Genomic DNA, 24,741 nt, shown 5'->3' on the forward strand with positions numbered 1-24,741 from the left:
CAAATGACCATTATGCCAAATGACCATTATGCCAAAAGACCATTATGCCAAATAACCGTTATGCCAAATAACCTTTATGCCAAATAGCGTTATGCCAAACGATATTATACCAAATGATTTTATGCCAAACGGGCCGCCTCCGTTTGGTCGATTTGACACGAAATTCGTCATATTGCAAAAACTAGCTCGCATTTTTCAAGCAATTATGGTTCTGTAACGAATAGTTAATCGAGTCGACCATGGAAGACCATGGCCTAGTCCTCTACTGAATTTATATTTCAAAATCTAGATTCTGGATCTGGATTAAGGCATGCTGTGTTGGGTGAAGGAAGGGTTGATGTCCTGATTCCAAAACAAAAAATTGCAATCCAATAGTCGGTTAATAATTAGTGCCGTGGCTGACGAATTTCTTCCCCTGGACGTATATGATTCATAGGTTTTCATTTACTACTTTGGAGTGAAATGTATCCTCCCTTACCGCTAGTTTTTGGTATTTTCATATCTAGGCAGTAATTTTAAATTTCAGCACGGCACAGCCATTCGGAAAAAAACGTGAAGAAATCCTACTGAGTGCTCGCTATTTCTAGGGTGTAATTCTTTGAATGAAAAACGCTATCCTTTCATTTGGTGCCTCGCATGCTGACTCTGGACCATAAACTTGAACGCAAGTGCACTTCGGGGACGTTCGATAGTAGCAATAACCGCACGAATCGTTCTACCCCAATTTTAGCTTGAACTAGGTTTTAAGATGAGTTCTGATTTACAATTCTGAAGCAGGTCCAATACGACTTACCAAAGATGATTCTTATTATGTAGAGAACTACAGAGAAAAATGGGATGAAACAGTTTCAATAACATTCATCAGCAATTGAATTTTTTAGTGGATTCTACCAAACATAGATCTATTTTGGTTATCAATAATCGGCCCAAATATCCATCAGAAGAATGTTTTCTTTTGAACAGGGTACTGTTTCTTGGAGTTAGTCACATGTCAGAAATAGCTTTTGGAATGAGTTACAATTTTTTTGAGATTTGTCCCGATCCGACTTCCGGTTCCGAAATTACAGCGTGATATGTACAAAATGTATGAAACAAATTTTCACTTACTTTTCTCAGCGATGGCGTGACCGATTTTCACAAATTTAGATTCAAACGAAAGGTTTCAATAACGAGCTATGGATCCTTATTATTAAATTTTATATTTATCCGACTTCTGGTTCCGGGATTACAAAGTAGTATGTGCAAATCTATGAGAAAATGAGCACTCAATTTTTTTGGAAATTTCTTTCAATTTCATGAGAATTTTTTCAAAAGTGATGGCGAAACGGCGAGTTGCTAGTATAAATTACATTAAATGAAATACATTTATTTTGTACATGATCTTATAACTATTTCAGGTTTGTTTGTATCAGCTCATCACTTTTATTTAATATAAGATAGCTGGCTATTGGTTGAACTCATGGAAGAGAAAACAGTCTAACATAAAATGAAATTTAATTTGGAACTCCAATGGATTCAATGAAATAATAAAGAAGTTTCATGTAAGGAACGTCACGACAAGCAAGAATGTCGCGAACTGGGACATTGGATAGTCTACCTTGGGTACGCAAGGAATTTATTAGTTGAGATCTGATATCACGATACTCCACGCATGTCCAAACAACATGGTCAATATCGCGGTAACCTTCGCCACAAGCACAATGATTAGTCTCGGAAAGTCCAATTCGAAAGAGATGTGCATCTAACGTGTAGTGATTGGACATGAGTCTGGACATCACACGAATGAAATCTCTACTCACATCCAGTCCTCTGAATCATGCCTTTGTCGATATTTTAGGAATAATTGAGTGCATCCACCGACCCAGATCATCTCTATCCCAAGAAGCTTGCCAGCTGGCAAGTGTTCTTTGGCGAGACGCGCTATAGAATTCGTTGAAAGCAATCGGTCTCTCATAAATTTCACCTTCAATAGCACCACGTTTGGCTAAAATATCGGATCTTTCATTGCCTGCAATGGAGCAATGAGCCGGGACCCAACTATTGTGATTTGATAATTATTATTCAATATGTCGTTCAGGCACTGTTTTATTTTGCCCAAGAAAAAAGGTTCATTTTTGCCAGCAGCGTTTGAGCGAATGGCTTCAATTGCACTCAGACTATCTGTGAAAAGAAAATAATGGTTTGGAGATAATGTGACGATTACACTCAAACTATAATGAACTGCTGCTAACTCTGCTATATAAACAGATGCAGGTTCTTGAAGCCTAAATGAGATCGAAACATTATTGTTGAATATACCAAACCCAGTAGCCTCTTCAATTCGTGACCCGTCCGTGTAAAATATTTTCTCAGAGTCGATATGCCTGAACTTACTTGTAAATATTTTTGGGATTTCCAACGAGCGTAGGTGTTCCGGGATTCCACGCACTTCGCGCTGCATGGATGTGTCGAAAAAGTAAAGTTGAGTCAGGGACATTTAGGAGGCTGACACGGATAGGAATATATCTTGAAGGGTTGATTTCCTGTGACATATGGTTAAAATATACTGTTATGAATCTTGTTTGTGATTGAAGCTCAACTAGCCTTTCGAAGTTATTAATAACCAGAAGATTCAGTATCTCACATCTTATTAGCAGTCGTGATAAAAGCTGTCAAAAGCGATCTTTCAATGGAAGAACTCCCGCCAGAACTACAAGACTTATTGTATGTGTCGAAGGATGCATCCTTAAGCAATTCGCAAACAACGATATTGAATTCGCTCTAATTTGATAATATCAGAGTTTGCAGCGGAACGAAAGCAAACGCATCCATACTCCATCACTGAAAGTATCGTTGTCTGATACAATTTTATTAGATCTTGCGGATGAGCACCCCACCAAGATCATCGAAAAGTTGTGTTCAGAAGAGTTGTTGAACTAATCATTGCGCACAATTTTGCTCTACCGAGCTTTTTCATATGAGCTACCAATAAAAAGTTATGATCGTTTTTTCATCAAAAACTAGTCAAGCTTAAAATATCAATATTCATTAGATGCCAGATCGATGAAAATGTATCCTATGCGGTCCCTAAAAGGCCATAATATGAGTAAAAATTTAAGAGAAAATTGGAAGGGTGTTATTTTTTTAACTTATTTAAATTAGTTTTAAAAATAAATTTAAAAAAACTCAAAAACATTTCATAACTCTTAAATGCCTTAACCTATCAACATACTTTTTTCTTCAAAATAATAGCATCAAATTATTTCTACAAATGTTCCATACATTGCCCTTTCGAGAAATGAGACACACAAAAACCACAGCCAAAAGTAGATTTTTTGTAAGTCAAAGCATCTCCTGGAACCCAAGAAAATCAATTGTTTGTTAAAATGAGTAGAATGTATTTATTCGAACCAAAACTCATTGTGCGTCGTTTTCCGGCTTTTACAGGCTATTCGGTACACAAGTGGATGAGAAAGAAGGGCCAGTGTCATAGGCGTCTTGGCACGATGTGGATAAAAATATTTGCATTTTAGTAACTTGCACCAGCTTGTTGGAATGGTTGTCCAGATTATGAAAATTTTTGTTCATAGATTTATCATGGCCAACTAGTTCGAAATAACCATATTACCATAAATCAAATAAACATAGATTTCCCAGTGTAATACTAATGTAGTTGAGCAACCCGTGACAGCAAAAGCACCGTCTGGTGGAGAATGGGTGCGTAAGTGCTCCTAAAATGCATGCATAAAGTTGCCTGCGCATTTAACAAAACCACAGTAGCTAATGGAAAAAAGTACACCCGTTTCTCACTAGAGGTGCTGTTAGTGTCACCGTATAGTCGGAAATCTATGTTTATTTGATTTATGATATTACACAGTATCTCTAATCCTCAGTTGCTCAAACTCAATTGAAGTAGTTATTTTGGTAATAAATTAATTAAAATTGTTCTGCAATCTATTTTCGGCTGTGGTTTTTGTGTGTCTTATTTCTCGAAAGGACAATGTATGTAACATTTGTAGAACTAATTTGATACTATTGTTTTGCTGAAGAAAGTATGTTGATACGTCAAGGCGTTTAAGAGTTATGCAATGTTTTTGAGTTTTTTAAAGGTATTTTATAACGAATTTAAATAAGCTAAAAAACAACACCCTTCCAATTTTCTCTTAAATGTTTACTTATATTATGACCTTTCAGGAACCGAATAAGATACATTTTTATCGATCTGGCATCTAATGAATATTGATATTTGAAGCTTGACTAGTTTTTGATGAAAAAACGATCATAACTTTTTACTGGTAGCTCATATGAAAAAGCTTGGTTGTGCGCAATGATTAGTTCAACAACTCTTGTAAAGACAACTTTTCGGTAGAACGTTTCACAAAAAAGTTAAAACAAAAAAAGTGATTTTTCAACTTTACTCGGGAAAATTGATGTAACTCGATCAAATAAAGAGCTAGAGAGGTGCTTTTTTCAGCAAAGTTGCTCGCAATAAAATTTACTAATTGTACAACAAAATCATTTTTGAGTTCAATTAAGAAAATTAGATTTCAGATTTCAATCTAAATTAGTACCACCCTAGTAACTGTTTTCATCAGAAGGAGCGTCATTTGTTAAAAATAACTTTTTTGAAAAAAAATAACTTTTTTACAAATATTTTTTAGTGAAAATATATTTGTCACGCTAATTTCCCGCTTCGGACCACTGTGAATTGTCGTGTAGACTAGAAATTGACAGCGAAGTTGGAAAAGAAGGTCGACTTCCGCACCGGAATACAACACCAAGTAGAAGAAATGAAAATCCTGTACCATAAGAAGGAGTATATATTATATCTTGTCGGTTCATCATGGTAAACAAGATGAATTAATTTCGGCAATGCAATTACTTTCAATATACTCAATACATTCGAGTCCCGCTTTAGAGCGGCAGAACGTCTTCACAAAAAGAAGAAGCAACAAACCCACGCCTATAGACATCATTCCTGCATTTGCAATGCTGCCACGCCAAAAGCGATCCGTAATAAAGACGTTTCATTGTCACATCCCATTACCACATTTTTACAACCGAAGAGCACAATAAGAGGTCAATGAATCTGGAATGAATTTCCTTCCCGCTGATACCGAAACGACATTCAGGAGCACCGAGAATCGTAAGGATATGGTTGCTTACAACAGCTCCGACAGTCCGTCCGGGATGAGTCCGCCGAGTCCCTTCCGTCTGTAGCTATACGGGTATTGGTGGTACGATGTATCGTGTCCGAAAGAATGGTGAAAGAATCCTTTTGACCTGTCTCCCGGTGGCCTCTGGCACTGAGCGTACTGTCATCCATACTGTGTGTACTGAAACGTTAAGAGCATGTGAAGAGCCCCCCTGTCGTCAGACGGAAGAAACCCCTATCATTTAGAATATTACGTTTATGATGACGACGACGATGATGGCAATGGGTTATACGATAATCCGCATACAAAGCGAACTTTTATTTCTCTCCCGGCGTTGGCTGGCTCTGCCCTTATAGAACAGGACCACAGATTACCCACACCCGGGAACGGAACCGAAAAGCTCCATAGAAGCAACAGAAAAATGCCATAAACAAAGAATAGAAAGTTTAATCTTTATACCGCTGTTTTCTTCACACCCCACAAGCTGCTCAGTGCCACTAGAGAATCTTTTCGCATTTCGGTTTTAACAAGAACGATTTCCGTACCGCCTGCCTCAGCCGGTACAAGAATGAGCTGATTCACATCTCTTTGTAGTTGCCTCTCGATTAGACCATCCAGGATTCGGTTCACTAGCTTCATGAGCTCGTACAAATCAAATGTGATCCTGGTGTCGCGACCAACGAAGCTGTGAAAGGAAGTCTCAGCGTTTGCGAGACGAAGGTTTTAATATTTTAAAACCAATAAATTCCAAGATGAACTTTTATTATGATGCATGCAGTCACGTTCCAGTGTAAAATTATATAGTTTTTCTTGCTATGCAGCATTTCCGGATTTCTGGTGCGACGTGCTGATTCCGGAGCGTCAAACAACTGAGATGAATAGCTTGAATTCATTTCGCTCAGTTGAATTACGAAGAATTGTTTTAGTAAATGATTCGGTTCAGCGAAGTGGAAAATCTATCGGAACTGTTCTAAAATGCCATAAAAAAGGAAAACAGTATCATCGACATGACTGCTGATTGAGTTGCCTGTAAGATCTGGCTAGAGATTTCCTTCCATCAGATAACGAAATTTTTGGCGAATTTGTATATCTTTTTATCCCCGGCGGATGGTTCAAGGAAAGTTAATTGATTCTAATCATATCATTAGTATACTAACTATCCAATTCACTCACTCATTTCACTACCGTTCGTTCTAACTCAACAAAGGATCCTAGCTATTTAGTTTAATTCATTGAGCGAATTGATTTTAAGAAAAACCTGAATTTGGAAGAAACAATGTTTGATTAAATCACTTGTTTCGAAAAAAAATAGTTCTTTCAACATATGAATCGCATAAAAAAGATTTTTACCGTACAAAACTGATGTCAAACACTAATTTTCAGAGACTATAATATTTCACTCAATGAACCCCAGGGACTCATTATGGGACCTGTTTTATTTCAAATGTATATTAATGATGTGTAAACTGATCTGTTACCGATAATGCTCGGCTTATTACATCTCAGGATTTCGATGAAGATGTTGCTTTTTTTTTAACGAAAACGTACTTTTTCTAACTCAGAGGCAGAATTTTATCTACTGAAACTTCTTTTGCAAGTTCTGCGCCTGTAATCAATGCTCAAAGTGATGGTCTTGTTAAAAAAATTGGTGTCGTAACTGATGAACATCTAACATTCAAATCTCCCATTAGTAGCGTCATCAAAGAGATTACCGGAAAGTACGGTGAGTTGTGTCGGTTGAAATTTTCCATTGACTGCCATTACTAAGAGAACAGAACACAGATTTCAGAAATTGACCACAGACTGCCAATGAGCCTCTAAAAGTTTTCAATTTGCTAAGGAAAACACAGAGAAAATATATTTCCGACAGAGTGTTTGAGAAAAAAACAAAATGATTTGGAAGGAAGGCTGTTGATCCTGTAGATTACACCGTGAGACAGATGTTTTGAGAGTTACTTGATGGTCAAAACTCCACTGCCCAAAAAAAAACGCAGCAGCAGGCCCCACGAAGCAGAATAGAGTCAAAAACACATAAAATGGAGGATGAATCCAAGGTAAAATAAATGACAATAATAAAAATACATAAAGTGGTAGTTTATTTTTTGACGCTATATACGTTACGAAGTTTTGTGAGGCCTCAACGCCTGATTAAAGGTACTATGGAAATTTTTCCTTTGTTCCGATTATAGAGGTTAGCTTGTAGAAAAATTTGTTGACCCTATGCACCGGGTTGGGAATCGAACCCAGGCGGGTTGCGTGAAAGGCATTGACTTACCCATCACGCTATACCCGTCCCCAATATTGAAAAATGTTTCACTCGATATTATTGTGAGATGGGAAGCGTTACGTTAAATTCAAGAAGCTAAAAAGCGTTGCATACGATAATTATCTTAAATTGAGGGTTTCAAATCATGAGTTTTGTTGTGGAAATTATGAATGTAATAACCGTTATAAGGGTAAGATTTTGCGGTAAACGAGTTACGATGCGTTACTTTAAGGAAGTTATAGGTTTTACGAAATGTTATGTACGTCGCTCTTTTGTAAATTATAAGTGTTACGAAGCATTACAGGCGTTACTTTTTTGTAAGGTATAGGCGTTACGAAGCGCAACATGCGTTATTTTTTTGTGAGTTATTACGTTACGAAGCGTTTCAAGCGTTACTCGTTTGTAAGTATAAGCATTAGATGCGTTACTTTTTATAGGTTTTGGGCGTTACGAAGCGTTACATGCATTTTTTGTAAGTTATAGGCGTTACGAACCGTTACATGCATTACTTTTTTGTAAGCTAGACTTTATGAAGCGTAACATGCGTTACTTTTTTGTAAGTGATTGGCGTTACGAGGCGTTACTTTTTTGTAAGTTATAGGCGTTATGAAGCGTGTCATGCGTAACTTTTTGTGAGTTATGACGTTACGAATCGTTACAAGTGTTACTCGTTTGCAAGTATAAGCGTTACATGCGTTACTTTTTTTTAGTTTTAGGCGTAACGAAGCGTTACTCGTTTGTAAGTTACAAACGTTACGATACGTAATATGCGTTACTTTTCAGTAAGTTTGAGACGTTACGAAGCATTACCTTTTGTTAGTTAAAGGCGTTACGAAGCGTTATTCTTTTATGAGTTGTACGTGCGTTAACTTATTTTTGAATTACGAAGCGTTACATTCGTTACTCTATATAAGTTTTAGGTGTTGAGAAGCATTACATGGCACCTCCAGAAATCAGAAACAGAAACGAGAAAAAAGCTTGAGGAATATTATAAGGCTGTTGATCCTGTGGATTACACCGTGAGACAGAGGTTTTGAGAAGTAAGGGATGGTCAAAACTCCACAACCGATAAAGAGCGCAGCGGCAGGTTCTACAAAGCAGAACAGTGTTGAAACCACGGGTAGAATAAATGACAATAAAAATAACACATGAAATTGTACTGGACGAACGGAAAGAGAAAGTGCGCGAGCGTGCCTTAGTTAAGCAAGAAGATGAGAAAGATATCCTGCCGTTGGATTTAGGGCTAGAAAGACGAACGCAAGCGCATTTCGACTACTTGTTTGGCTGAATCCATTATTAAAGACTGTCTTGCATAAACGCAACCAAAAACCGGTGCCATTTCGCAATGGTTCAGAATCTATCAATTTTTATGGCTGCGTCCTGTCCTCTTCTTTAACCACTTGTGAGTTGGTTATTCGTTTTCATTAGTTTGTTTCGAAATGCGTGAACTTTCAGCAGAACAACGTCGAAGAATTGTGCAAATGGTGCACAGAACGCGGACTGTCACTGAGAAAGATAGCAAAAATGGAAGGAGTAAGTGAAAAAGCCGTGCGAAATGCAATCAGGAAGTTAGGTGAGGATAACACCTTTGAGGATAAACCGAAAACGGGTCGAAAAAAAGGTCCTGCTAACCCTCAGTTGGATAAACGTAAACCGAAGGCGTTCGAGCATAAGAAGAAGGTTTCAGTTCGGGATGTGGCCAAAAAAGTGGGCACTTCGAAGTCAAATGTTCTTCGTGCTAAAGAACGTTTGAATCTTCGAACCTATATGAAGCAGAAACAACCAAAACGTAGTCCGAAACAAGAAGCATCGATCAGGCCGAGGGTTCGAAAGCTGTACAATTCGATTCTTGCTGGAAATTTGAACTGCATAATCAAGGACGACGAAACCTACGTGAAACTCGATTACAAGTCCTTGCCGAGACCACAATATTATACGGTGCGAGAAGGGCAATTGTTAAACCAGTCCGAGATATCGATTGAAGTCGAAAAATTTGGTAAGAAAGCTATGGTCTGGCAAGCAATTTGTAGCTGCGGTAAGATTTCGAAACCCTTCATCACCACTGCTTCAATGAACAGCGAAATATACATCAAGGAATGTTTACAAAAACGACTTCTACCCATGATTCGAAGTCACAAGGATCCTGTTGTCTTCTGGGCTGATCTTGCTTCTTGCCACTACTCGAAATCAACGGTAGAATGGTATACTACCAAAAATGTCACTTTCGTCCCAAAAGACATGAATTCATCAAATTGCCTACAACTTCGACCAATTGAGGAATTTTGGGCATTAACGAAGGCACATCTTAGGAAACATGTCTCGGCAGCCGAAACCATTCAACAGTTCGAAAAAGATTGGAAAAAAGTGTCAAAACTTGTCGCCAAGAAGTCTGCACGGACTTTAATGAGGAACGTTCCCAAGAAGGTGCGCCAGCTAGTCTACAATGGCTAAGTAGCAAATGTTGAGAATAACATTCTGTTGATGTAGTCTAATATTAACAGTATATCGAATAAAATTTGAATATCTAACACTTGTGAATTATTTACAGCGAAATCAAAGTGCGTCCATACTTTCTGGGACAGTCTTTAAGCGCCAGAGAACACAATGATTACCCGATAATAGACTGAAGTCAGCACGAGTGTTTCGAAGCGGCACGAGTGCCTCGAAGGGCGTCTCAATGGGACGGAAAGGTCACAATATCGGTTTTCTGGAATCGACATACACACTTTATTTTTTTTTTCGAATTACGGCAAAAAAATGCCGAGATTTGCACAGTCGAGTGCTCGGTAATCGTCTCGGCAAAATGTATAATTACTGAGAATCTCGGCAATCCAAAATTTGTTAACTGTCAATTATTGCCGAACTTGTCAGCAGAAATTTTGCTGTCAGCTCGTCAAAAGTTATCAAGATGGAAGACAATTGTTTCTAGTGCTCCTTAACGCCTCCACCCGGAAATAAGCGGATATTTTTCAATATATATGCAAAGTTGGTAGTTATCTTATCTTTTCATAAAATATACAAATCTTCATCCTTCATTCAATTCCAGTTCCACGAGCAATGGCGAGGTGATGCGACGTGAATCGAAAAGAGGCATTAGATAATAAGTGTCTCACCGAGTTTCAGTAAAAGTTCGAAATCTCGGCAAACAATTTTGCTGATCTCAGTATATTTGTTGTTTACTGACAAGTTCAGTATAATATAATATCAAACTTCGGCAAAAGAACGCGCTTTGCCAAGATATCAACATATTACTTTAACGATTTTCGGAAAAGATCATGTGGATTACTGAATGATCAGTAAAATATTGTTTTGCCTTACATGAAGCACATGAGCACCGCCACCATGGTTAAAACCAACTGTTTAGGTTTCAATTACTTTTGGTATTACCCTCGTTCATCTGATTTGGTTTCCTCGTACTACTATCTGCGCTCAAATGTTAATTTATCTCTGTGAAATTTATGTGAGTTTCGTTTTAGAATTTCAGATTACTACTTCCGGAACCTGAATCCGAAACCAGTATAGCCAAAGTAAAATTGAATGACTATCTACTAATATGACCTATAAATTTAAAAGATGTTTTCCATTCTTCACGAATCGGTTGTGGTCCTCTTTGCAATGAATTGTGGTCCTTTAAATTTGGAATGTGAATGATCTCAGAATATATGACATCATCACAAGTCTTGTTGATTAATATTAAGAAGGCCTGAGACATGTGTTACAGAAATAACATGACAGTAAACGTGTAATACAATAATTTTCTCTCAGGCACAGTCACGAATTTTATTTGAATACTCCATGACAGTTCCAGTGAAAAAGTTTGAAGTGTCTGTTAAAGCCGTCGGTAAAAGGCACATCGAGAATTAAGTAATCTTCAGTAAGATTATTTTTTTATCTGAGGGCCCCTCCCGAAACGAAATTCTGGGTACGGGCCTGACTGGCATCCTTGGTTGCGCGTATGATCACACTTTTATACTCTGCACTTCTGCAGCTCGATTTGGTGTGAACTGTACAACAATGTACACAAATTATTGGAATATCTGCTGTTCCCTTCGCTATCAGGTATGTCAATCATGCGATCATCTCAGAGTAGGAAAGAAACATGGTCCTTGAATCAAAATCGCAAGTGTGAAGTTTGACGATTACTCGTACTCATATCTTAACCAGCAATCGCCAGTGACTAGGCACATGGTTGAATTTCATTCCAAGGATCCTTGTTACGAAGAACGAAATGCAAAATAAAGAAACCTTCGGCTATGCAAAAATAATAATAATAATAATAATAATAAATGAGCTACTGGAAACGATCGGACGCAGACAAATGTGTACGGTATAATGAACAATGCAAACGGAACAGTCTGGAAATTGATATTTTTACATTGATGCACTGAAGGAAATGGTGCAGAACACATTGGTTGGAAAATCAGTCTTCTAACGTCAAAATTTTAAAAATCATGCCTTCACTGTCCAATGAATCAATCTCGAAAATAAATCCCCGCGAACTGATCATTGAGAACAAGAATGAAGTTTTGTTAACCACGAAGATTTTAGCTCCTTTGGATGCCGGTCGTCCGGATAAGTTTGTGTCAGATGACGTATTCTTCAAAAAAATAATGATTTTATGAAAATAGCATTTATGTTTTCATTGGCTACAAAAATGCATTATCATCAATCGTGTGATTTTAGTCAATTAAACGTGAGTTATAAAAAACAATAATTAGGTGTAACAAACGATCCAACTCCACCCGCTGTTCGCATATTTACAGGAAGTAGCACAACTCACTTTCTAAGATTTAACTTGCTGCATAGTTAAACGATATGACTGCATTAAAATCGAAAATTTTCTTTTATTTCCTCAGTGCAAAATTGTTGCTCACGAAGCTCCACTAGCAAAGAAAGAAAACAAAAACCTTTTGGAGAAACAGGCGAACCGACCATCAGATGGATATATCGATTTTGTTGTTTATTATGATTCATACTTTGTGGCGTACAAAACCCGCACAATATTGTTTGCATTGAATGTAATACAAAGTGCAGACGAATGGACTGACAGGCTGACGTGCAGTCGAGCAGCCCGCAATGCTGTCCGTCCGCAGGTTTTCACCTTTGTTTTTACTGTTTACAAACAAGACTTACATTTACTAGACGCTGTTGTAACTTTTTTTCTGTTTGTCTATCCGGATTGTACCCCGGTAAGTCTCTGCTGCCTAGCAAACCAATTGTTAACAAGAAATCGGTGCTTAGTGCGTTTTTTTTTCGGTTTTCGGTTTGGCAGGCATGTGTGCCGGTATTGGAAATCTAGTGTTGCTATGTAGACACCCTTTTCCTTCATCTTGGTATCAGCTGCCATTGCCACCCACCGGTAGTCGTTAAGATTAGGCGTTGAGCAAACGCCAAGTAGAGACTCATTTCACCTCTGCCGACGACTTCATCGTGCGTTGCGTGTAAACTTACCTTCGCTGTAACAACGCTGGTGAAGCGCGAATATAAGTTTGGCTGATCGAGTAGAATGGGTAGGGAACACAACGGAGGTGAACGGTTGGCCAGAAAGCAGACCCGGCTTAATAATAGTTTTCATCCTTCATTGTGAATTATTGAATTATTTATGATCTGTGTAGGAGTTACTCGTGCCTCAAACGGTCAACGTTGTTCGAGTGAGCACAGTATCGATGGTGATTTTTACTAGCTACCTAGTTTATACTTTGCAGACAAATTTCTACGCGATAATAAATTTTTTTTTGCAGAGCTGTAAAACAAAACGTTATACTATTCCGATTTGTTTAACAAAGGACCTTAATTACTTGAAGGTTAACTATGTGTGAAGGCAGTGCATTGTTTTTTAACGATTTCTAAACCTCTTTTTTTATAACAAGTAAAGCTTGCTTTGTTTAGAATTGGAACAATCTTTTTCTCATATTGTGACGCTGCTGGTGGACGGATTTGAAACTTCTTGGCGCCCACGTGTCAGGAATTGTGTCAGCTTCACGTATGATTTTTGACATTCCGCAAATCGACTGTACTTTGTAAACAATCAACATGGAAGCCGAAAGAAGGGAAAAAATTGTGCACAGTTATTTGGAAAATCCATTGTGGTCTGCATCCAGGCTAGCTAAACAGCTGAAATTGCCCAGAAATACCGTATGGCGCGTTATCAAACGGTATAAGGAAACATTGACGACGATTCGGAAGCCTCAAGCCAATCGTCGGAGTGGAACTGTCGAGCGGAATCTGCGTTGTAAGATTTTGAATACGATTAAGAGGAATCCTAATCTGTCGGACCGTGATTTGGCCAGAAAATTCGGTGCTGTCCAAAGTACCGTGAACAAACATCCACTAGCAAACATCCAAATCGGACCATAAAATAGAATAGTGTGGTCAAAATTCGTGCTCGGAAACTATATGACCAGGTGCTGACCAAGTTCGACGGGTGTCTTCTGATGGACGATGAAACCTATGTCAAACAACCTGACTTCGGGCAAATCCCAGGTCAAAAATTTTACTTGGCAACAGCTCGGGGAGATGTTCCAGCCAAATTTAAATTTGTTTTTGTCGACAAATTTGCAAAAAAAGATTTATGATTTGGCAGAGCATTTGCAGCTGTGGCAAAAAAACAAAAGTTTTCGTTACAAATAAGACAATGACATCGGAACTATACCAAAAAGAGTGTCTCCAAAAACGAATTTTGCCGTTTATTCGATTCCACGACCATCCCGTAATGTTTTGGCCAGATTTGGCAAGCTGTCATTACGGCAAAGTCGTTCAAGAATGGTATGCAGAGAAAGGGGTCCAGTTTGTTCCAAAAAACCTTAACCCACCCAACTGCCCCCAGTTCCACCCTGTTGAGAAATACTTGGCAATCATAAAGAGGAGACTCAAGGCAAAGGGAAAGGTTGTCAAAGACATCAATAAGATGAGGATCTGGTGGAGCAAGATAGCTAAAACGATGGACGAAGAAGGTGTGCGCCGCCGAATGAGCCGTGTTACAGGAAAAATTCGAGAATTCCTTCGAAACCGTGACGTTTAATTTTATCCATATTTTTTCTTAAAAGTATGAAGAAAACGCTACATTTATATAGAAAAAGATCTTGAACTCAATAATAAATAAATTAAATACAGGCAATTGTCTTTGTTCCAATTCTATCTGAAGCAAGCTTCAGTACGATAAAGCCTTACCATTGTCATTCAAATAGTGTCAATAGTGTCATGGTTTCAAATGACATATCAGACATCTTCGAGAGAATTTCGTTTCATGTCGGTATTGAACCGAACAAGTGTGAATACACACATTGGAACGAGTGAAAGAATATGAATCATTTCAACGTAATCTGTAGGCATATCATAGCTATCAAACAAGCCTAAGTTTGTTAAAATCAGTTGTGAGATTTAAAAAAAAATGGGCGAATAGAAAAACGAACAGATTGTTGATTACGCTACTTATTCGATTATGTATCCAGAACCGGACCGGAATTATTCATCCAATTCGATTTAGAATAAACCTAAAAAGCAAAGCCTTGGTATTACATTCCTTTGGATCTTCTGTATTAAAAGCCTTCGCAGTCGATTCATAGCCTACAGAACCATTGCTTGGCTGGTGCTACGTTCCAACTGACACTAAGAATTTTTCCCGATCGGGACTCGAGCATACGACCAGCGCCTTCTGCATTGAACTGCTAACCCGGGTCTAAAATAACCCAAGTTTGCCCAAATCCATTAAACATTCCTAAGACAGATAAGTATAGAAAAAAGTGCGATTTGTAGGATAAACCACTTTCATGAGCATATATCCGGTACCGTGTGCGCCATGAGCCTTCCAAACTTTGTGGTCTATGGTAAATCAAATATATTATGGATCACTCTTGCGATTCACGAGGAATATCCAGTCTCCTTCTAGGAAGTCATTTAACTGTGGCCAGCATCCTGCTGCAAAAACCAAAACAAAGAAGAAGACTCGGCTCGAAATGCTCGAATGTTTGTTTACCATAATCTGAGCGTTTTGGGGCCCACCAAGTGCCCCAGATGTATGCTACGATAGCATTTGCTTGAGCGCCTTATTCTTGCCACCGGGCTGGGGACATCACAGTAACATTGCGGTGGCAAAGAAGGTTATCAAAACACTACATTTTTTTTATACGCATATCTCGGTTGATTTTTCATTAAGGCCTATAAGCAAGTGACAGTTTCTCTTTGTTTACTTTCTCTTCTATTAATTACCAAGCGGTTTCCACGTTTATCACTCAACTCTTTTCATAAAATGATACCCGATACTTTCGTCTTTCAAACAGTGTAGTGACATCAAAGGAAATCCGTAGAAAAATAAACCATTGATTTTACATCATAAACAATTGATTCACAATTAAAGCTATTGGTTACAATACATATTATTGTATCTTGACAAGATAGTTTTCATTTCCAACCATTCAATATATTGTTTCGACGATTCTACAATTGAATTTATTGTACACGTGGTGTTTCAAACAATATGTAAACTGTTGATTTGATTGTTTTCCAAGAAAACATGTATGAGAAAATTTTATGATTTGAATTGTTACGATACTTAACAACCTATACATGCTATTGTAAAAAGCATGTTCACAATTAATTGAATAGTGTATAACAATACATTAAAATAGTTTTCAATGGTCAAAGCAAAATTGTGGAAGGTTTTGTAACAGCAAATCGTATTGTTTTTCTACAATATTTTTTATTCGGGAATCCTTTTAATCACAGCACAATAATCGAAAGAGAGAGTGATTAAAGATAAACTGTCACTTGCTTTTACGCCCTAATGAAAAATCAACCAAGATATGACAGCTTTTCCAATCAGTACACTGAATCAAACAACCCCAAATAAATAAAACATTTCTTCATATACACTGTACGAAAATAAAACAGTAAATATGGCTTAAAATACAATCTTTTACTAATTCGAGAGAGAATACATTGTTAAATCAAAAATCCCTTTTGATATAAGTGTATATTTATTTTCAATCTATGTAAAACTCTAAATGTTAACGCAAAGCGAAACGAATTCATCTTAGCATTACGATTCCAGAATATCTCCAGCATTTCCGAAGAAAGTATAACAAAATAAATTTCCTGATTTTAGAAATTAATCCACTTATTCAGGTCTATGATGATGATGATTTCTGATTCCAGTAGTATAAATGCACTATATCAGAACGATTTATTTTCAAAAAAGTTGAGCACCACTTCATCACTTTTGAATGTGAAGACGATAAGTTCAAGTCTAATTTTTCATAGAACTTTGCATACTTTGTTATTTTAATTGTAGTATTGTTTATAGAAGATATTTCATTTCCTCAGAAAAAAACAACACTTAAAATATAGAAAAGTTCCCACCTCTAAGTGGGCATCATGTTCAATTAGTTCAAATGTCAAATTGAAAAACAATCCACATTATGTGTTTAGGGATGTCGGAAATTTTGAATTACTCGATTATTAAATAATCGAGTATAATTTTGAAACTATTCGATTGAAATTTATTCGATTATCTGGGTTATTAATCGATTACTCGATTATTCATTCGATTATCACTATGGGATTTTTTTGATTATTCGATTAGCTCAATAATCGAGTATTAGTTTTAAGTTAATCGATTAAATATTACTCGATTATCTGGGTTATTAATCGATTACTCGATTAATCGATCGATATTGCGACATCCCTATATGTGTTTCATCGATTTGACAGGTTTACTGGAATGGGTGGTTGCCATTTTTGTCTAACGGCAAATTAAACATCGAATAACTAATACTAAAGTTATTGAAAGCTTGGGAATCGAAGTTGAAACCATTCATGAAATTTATTCCATCGCTGGAGCATATTTGCCATTGCAATGCACCGGCGAACAATTAAATTTCTTCAAAGGCGATTTGCAAAAACTCACAAGATATCGACCAAAATTTTTCGTAATAGTGGACTTAAATGCTAAGCATGTCCAGTGGAATTGTAGGCAAAATAACAGTAATGGTAAAATACTTCATAATCAACTCTCAGCTGGTTATTTCACAGTTCTTCATCCCAGTAATCCGACTTGTTTCTCTTCCGTGAAAACCCCCTCTACAATTGATCTGGTTCTAACAGATCAAAGTCACATTTGTAGTGAACCGATTACTCATGCTGACTTAGACTCAGATCATCTTCCTGTAACATTCAGACTTTCCAACGAAGCTTTAATTAATCCAATTAGCTCTATATTCAACTATCATAGAGCTAATTGATTGAATTACAGATCTCACATTGAAAATCATGTGGATCATGAAACTATTTTAGAAAATTCTGCGGACATCGACACAGCAATTCATAATTTGAATCATTACATTATCGAAGTTAGAAATCTTTCAGTTCCCAAAGCTCAAACTAAATTAAATTCTCCTATCATCGATGACAATCTTCAACTGCTCATTCGGTTGAAGAATGTTTGTCGACGACAATATCAACGTTCTCGTGATCCTGCTATGAAAAACGTAGTTAAGGATTTACAAAAAGAAATTAAACATTGATTTACTCTTTTGCGAAATGAAAATTTCGCTAAAGAAGTTGAACAAATTAAACCATATTCTAAACCTTTCTGAAAACTTTCTAAGGTTCTTAAGAAACCAATTCCTGCTCTCAAGGAAAGAAATTAAATACTTCTTACAAATGGCGAAAAAGCTCAAAAACTTGCTCAGCAGTTCGAGAGTGTCCACAATTTTAATTTGAACGTTGTGGGTCCTATTGAAAATGAAGTCTCACTGAAATATGATCATATTTCAACTCAAGTGTTATTACCAAATGACATTATTGAGAAAAATTTTGATTAAATTAAGTCAATTATTAGGAAACTCAAAAACATGAAGGCTTCTGGTAATGACGAAATCTTTAATATTCTTATTAAAAACCTTCCCGATGTTGCCTTGAGACTCTTGGTTAAAATTTTCAACAAATGTTTTTCATTAGCTTACTTCCCAAAAAGATGGAAAAACGCCAAAGTAATTCCCATCCTCAAACCAGATAAAAACCCATGATTTAAAATTATTTAACTGATCGTACTCTTCAGGTTAGCTATCAGAATTGTAAATCTGAATTGCTATCCGTACGAGCCGGTGTTCCGCAGGGTTCGAGCGTAGCTCCAATCTTGTATAATATTTTCACTTCTGATCTTCCAAATCTACCCGTTGGTTGTCAGAAATCGCTATTCTGTGACGACACAAGTCTGTTAGCCACAGGTAGAAATCTAAGAGTGATCTGCAGTCGCTTACAAATAAGTTTAAATACAAGGATAAATTTTTTAAATATTACCATATATTGTTTAGTTATTGACTAAACAAAACTATCACACTGAAGATGAATATAAATTGTATTCGAAATGTGCATATGTGATGTGACGTTTATTATACAAGATTTATAGTGTCGTGAGATACATAGTGAATTTGTATAGTGACGTGATATACTTATAACAGAATTAAATGGTAATATTTAAAAAATTTATCCTTGTAAAATCATTCTGTTCAAACACTCAAACGAAAAGTTAATGAAGTTTAAATATTTTCAGTGATTATCTGTCAAAATGGAAAATTAAACCAAATGCAGCAAAAACGCAATTACTTATCTTTCTTCATAAGCCAGGAGCTTTTTTTCTTAAACCAAACAATAATCACATTCTCAAATTGAATGGTTTGGAATTGACATGGTCTGACCAAGCTAAATACTTAGGTTTAACGTATGACAAAAAACTCACATTCAAGGATCACATTGAAGGAATCCAGGCAAAGTATGATAAATATATGAAATGTTTATATCCTCTTATAAACAGAAATTCGAAGCTCTGTCTAAAAAACAAATTGTTAATTTATAAACAAATTTTCAGACCAGCCATGCTTTATGCAGTACCAATTTGGTCAAGTTGTTGTTCCACCAGGAAGAAAACGCTTCAAAGGATTCAGTATAAAATTCTGAAAATGTACAAATGAGTTACACAGACTCATAAATATAGAACCATTAGATGTAATGTCACATAATATTATAAGCAAATTCCGACAAAAATCGATGCAATCTTCAATTGAATCGATTCGCTCTCTATATTAGTTAGTAAGTTGCTATATAAGTTCCTTTTCCCCATTACAGAATACAAGTAGGTTTACGATTGTCCTTGCACAAAAATCACAGAATTGCGGATACAAATGATATCTTCATGGTAATAACCAAATCATGTATATAATAAGGCTGAAAAGTCACCGTTTGTGGCTGAACACCCAATTCAATTCTTATTATTTAATTTTAACTCATATTCCAATAAGGAGTTATCAAAAAATGTTCATAAACCAGATATTATCAAATTCAATCAATCAACTCGAGGAATAAGCTATGGATATTCCTGAAATTCTACCGTAATCATAGAATAGTTATCGAAAAGTTCAGTAATTGTATCGATTTTGAGTGATATCGCAATATTTTTCCTGCAGTTATTAAAAGCTGTTAATTAGTGTTTTATGTTATATTGAGGAAGAATGAAATCAAGCGTAAGAAAACAGAAGCGAAAGCATTTTGTTTTTTTTTTTTTGTTGGTAAGTTTTTCAAATATATATTAAAATGATAAAATAAACAAATGAAACAGCTGTCAGAGAAAACTTGGGAAAAATTCATGATTTTAACATTTTATATTCCTTTTAATAGAGTACTTAAGCATGTTGCAGAAATCTTAATCTTTGTTTGTTGAACAGATTAACAGAAGATGTTTGAATTTAATGTAGATAATAATTTTATTAGCACGAGGTATAACTGAAAATAATTTTTTTAGGTTGTTAATATATATGAAATTTTGCACCATTCGCTGCAAAACGATTTTCCAGTTCAAGCTATCTGCCTCCTTCATGGTTAACAATCATTTACAGTAAAACCCAAAGATTGCCACAGAAAACATCGGGTTTTCATTATTTTATATAGGCATTCGTAGAAGATCTGTAAACCCCACTCCGGTAAAAATATGCTTCAATACCTGAGCTTTAGATTCTTATATGTTTAGCAGCTCGAAATATGGGAGATGTACAGCAGAATTGAAATTTAAACACTGTTATGCACTAACGAGCCGAAGACAAAACGAAAAGAAAATAAATTTGGCTATGTGCCCTTAGTACAATATTCGGTTAACCACTAAATGAAACTTGTTGAAAATTGCTATTCAAACAGAGTTTGTGCTTTACGTCTGCTCAGAGGTTTATGCTGAACAGCAAGGTGGTATAACAGTTCAACATGAACTGTTATGCACTGACGAGTCTAAGATGGACCGCAAAGAAAATTTTCCAGTATTCGAGCTTAATGTCAAGTTCGTAAATAGTTCAAAAATGTTTATTGTTAAGTTATGTTTTATCGATACATTTTTATGGAAATCTGCTTAGCATTTATCAGTATTCCTTACAAATTTGTAGTATGTAGAATTACCTACAGTACATCTTGTCTCAGAATATTGAAGATTATAACATTTTTTAAGTATGAATATATACTGCATTTAGTTCATAATCAAAAATATGAGCGCCGGACCAAAATATATTAGATTGCCCAACAGTTTTTTTCGATCCCCAACTCTACAATTTTGAATGACAGTAAATCTGTATGAAATGTTCAAAACGACGAATGTAACAATGAGAGATTCTCTTTGTTTACTTTCTCTTTTGATTATTACGGTACTGTTAGCAATCCTTCACTCCAATTATTTACCGATAATAATAACTAAAGCTATCATATTTGAGTCTGCACTGATGAAATTACCGAAAAAGCAGGAATGTTTCACAATAATCGAAAGAGAAAGTAAACAAAGAGAATCTCTCATTATTACCTTCGTCGTTTTGAACATTTTATACTGAAATACAGTAATAACTTCTTCAACGTAGCGGTATTGTACAATTAAGTAAATAAGAAGAAGGGCGGAAATTGAAGCTGGTTTAAGTTATGTTAACAAGCAACAAAAACTGTCTTTATCATATTTTGATATGTCACACAAATAATGCAAATTATCCAAGGAATTATTTTTCTTATTAACTTAGCAGACGTTCAGAAGACTTCTATGTTTCTTTTTTACAAAATAATGAGTAGTCGAAAACCAGTAGCTTTCGTTGTGCCCAATCAGCATACGCCGAAGGAGGTTTTTTTCAAACAACATTTCAGGAAGGGTGAAAAATCCCGTTATTCAGTCCAGAAAATAACAGAATTGAATCATACTCAGTGCGATAATCTTCGATGTTGTGGGTTTTAAAAAGGCGAAATTTTTGTTGTTTCGAGACTAGAAAAAATATTATTTAAAAGAACTGAAGAAGCAAATACACCACGGTTTGGCTTTTAGTCTATTCGGAATAGTTTTCAGCTGAATGATTTAGGAACAATATTAACTAAAGAACTTCCAATTTCAAACTTCAACTAACGTTTTTGTTTTTTACAACACGGACATCCAAATCGAAGCCTTTATACATTTGTTCAAATTTACTTCAACACAGAAAAGGTTAAAATTAAACATTGATTAGCTTACCTCCGCTTATTCTCACTGCCGTGGTCAGTACCAGTAAAACAACAACCAGATATCGAGCCTGCCAACTATTTCTAGAACATCTAGTAGCCGTTGTTGTCTGTATCGGCCTACTAAAATGTACCGGCGCTAATCTGATATGTTGCGACGACGCTTTCTCTACTTCTGCCATGATGACTTAGTTGCCAACCAACAAAAATACGTCATCCGTGGTGTTAAATTCGTTTTTTTTTTTGCCTTTTCTTATGCGAGGCGTCTTTAGTTGCGTATCTTAACAGGGCAAAGGAAACACTTGCGCAATTTTTGCACAATCACACACACTCTGATTTGCAGTGGCTAACCAAGCACTGCATGATTTATCTTCTCTTCACTTCGAAATGGTGGTTTCGATTCTTTTCTACCATAAATCACTGTTCAAATTCGATGATGGCATTAGCAAAATTTCGGAACTAACACATTGGTAAAACACCCAAAACAAACACAATCACTGTTATTTTCCTTTCTATACAGATAGTATGCTTTGTGAGCGAATATTCGAAATTTTTACCTTAAAATTTCAGAAAATTCATTAATCATTTTCGACGTAGCAAATTTTGTGTCCATGACACATAACGCAATTTGACAGGCCAAAACTATTTCAACCTTTTCAGTCCACGAACATTTCAAGCAAACTTTGTACGCAATATCCGAAACTTTTGGTTTTCAAAACAATTCACCGGAACCGCTCCCGGTTTTCTGGTTACGAGGAAAAAACAAACTGACAACCGTGTTCAATTTTCTTTCCGTTCCTGCATACACGAAATTTCGATCTGCTACAAAAAAAATAAAGATTTTCTTCTGATGGCAGCCGCTTCCCACTAAATTCAAATTCAATTTTCTTACCAAACACTTGCGTGAACCGAACCAAATTTATTACTTTCGAATTCGCAATGCACTGTACTTATGTTTTCTGTACAATTTAACCATTTACATCCTGCGTAAACTAGCGATCCGAGCTAATATTCAACGATGGCCATTTTATGTGCAAAATCGAGAGCGAGTGAAGGAAAAGAATTTCGCTGTCATCAGCAGCAGCACACAGCTAGTCGTAGGAAACGCACACAGCGGACCGGATCGCGAGTAGCGTACACGCGAAATAAATACAACCAACGAGCCGATTCACTGTCCGCTGGAAGAAAGTTCCCCAAAACCATCAACGGCAACAAAAACACTACCATGAATGAATACGCTGCTGCGCAAGTGTCCGTGTGTTGCTAGCATGACAGGTACGAGTAGTTGCGTTGCAAAAATAGTGCTGCGGTTTCCACCCGGTGAATGATGGGGACTGGACACAGAAGGGGTTATACATATTAGAACTAAATGACAGAAAATATAGTGCATTGAAACTTAATCAATGTTTGTTTTTTCGGCTTCCGTTCATTCATAGTCGATCAACGGTACTGTTTTATATTTATGTAAATCAATTTCCTGTTTGTTATTGATTATAACTAAAATCCACTTTTTTTTAAAATATTGTTTTGGACTTATATGAGTATACTTTTCTATATAATATTATCTGCAAACCGAAAACGATCTAGTAACCTGTTTTTATGCTGAATTGACCCAGTAGATACAAAAACGGCTGCGAGGTTCATATTTTCATAGTTTTGATGATTTAATATTGACGATTCGAAGCTATACGAAGCCGACTAAATTTTTTGTGGATTTTTCGTTAGTGTATTACAAATTAGTTTTCACAATGAGAATACAGTAGGAACAAGATCACAGAAATCAGAACATTACTCATAACCTAATTTGATTATTCGTTCGTGCATTACAAAGCATTCGTGCATTACATAAGCAGTTCGTCCACAGAAAAGTTGTAGTTGATTGGTAAAGAACTTCTTTGTCCGGGTATTTCGAACAGGAACTAGTTGACATTTTCACTCTCCCTACTCACTACGTGTCTAGTTTAGGGATGTCGCAACATCGATCGATTAATCGAGTAATCGATTAATAACCCAGATAATCGAGTAATATTTAATCGATTAACCTGAAACTAATATTCGATTATTGAGCTAATCGAATAATCAAAAAAATCCCATAGTGATAATCGAATGAATAATCGAGTAATCGATTAATAACCCAGATAATCTAATAAATTTCAATCGATTAGTTTCAAAATTATACTCGATTATTAAATAATCGAGTAATTCGAAATTTCCGACATCCCTAGTCTAGTTTTTGTTCCTTGCCGATCTCCTAGTGCAAAAAGTAAAATTAAAAATAGTTTCCAGTAATACTACTATATCATAAACACTACTGATAGGTTGGATTAATCGAACCGAAATCGAAAAATTCAATTCGGTTAATCAAAACGTCCGCGTAAGGACACCATATTACCGATGAAGCTTCAAGAACAGATCGGCCAAGGGTGAAATACAATGATCTGAGACAGTAAGGGTCACTGAATTCTTTTGCTATTTTAAAGACAAATCTAAGATTCTGGTTAGCTTGTGCAATGATATGGGAGTAGTGGTCTCTGAACGACAGCTGAGAATCAAGTACTACACCTAAGTCCCTTACAATTGATACTCTCTCAAGGAATTCTCCGAAAATAGTGTATCTCCAGAGAATAGGTTCTTTCTTACGTGTGAATGAAATAACGGAGCATTTAGATATACTAAGCGTCAATCGGTTACGCGTACACCAGTCGCTGAAGACATCAACTTGTCGTTGTAAGGCCATGCAGTCTTCTTCAGATCTAATGATATGAAATAGCTTGAGATCGTCTGCATAAACAAGCCAAGACAAAACAGATGTCGTTGTAGAACAAAGAAAATAGC

General features: G+C 36.3%; 1 protein-coding gene across 4 annotated transcripts in view; it reads right to left on the reverse strand.

Annotated features, from left to right (window-relative positions):
• LOC131431485 (TGF-beta receptor type-1) overlaps nt 1-23,028 on the reverse strand; it is a 140,542-nt gene extending 117,514 nt beyond the window's left edge. Inside the window, exons 1-2 of one of the 4 annotated variants that reach the window (XM_058597225.1) lie at nt 22,799-23,028; nt 21,920-22,463 (exon numbers count right to left, since the gene is read on the reverse strand). In XM_058597225.1, coding sequence (XP_058453208.1) covers nt 21,920-22,088 — 169 coding nt within the window. In that variant the 5' untranslated portion in view covers nt 22,089-22,463; nt 22,799-23,028. Of the gene's footprint in view, nt 1-21,919 lie in introns of all 4 variants that reach the window. The other 3 variants (XM_058597224.1, XM_058597223.1, XM_058597226.1) reach the window with 3 other exon arrangements.
• Nucleotides 23,029-24,741: the final 1,713 nt, after the last annotated feature.

Source organism: Malaya genurostris, chromosome 2, assembly GCF_030247185.1.
Source record: "Malaya genurostris strain Urasoe2022 chromosome 2, Malgen_1.1, whole genome shotgun sequence".
Taxonomy (NCBI): Eukaryota; Metazoa; Arthropoda; class Insecta; order Diptera; family Culicidae; genus Malaya; species Malaya genurostris.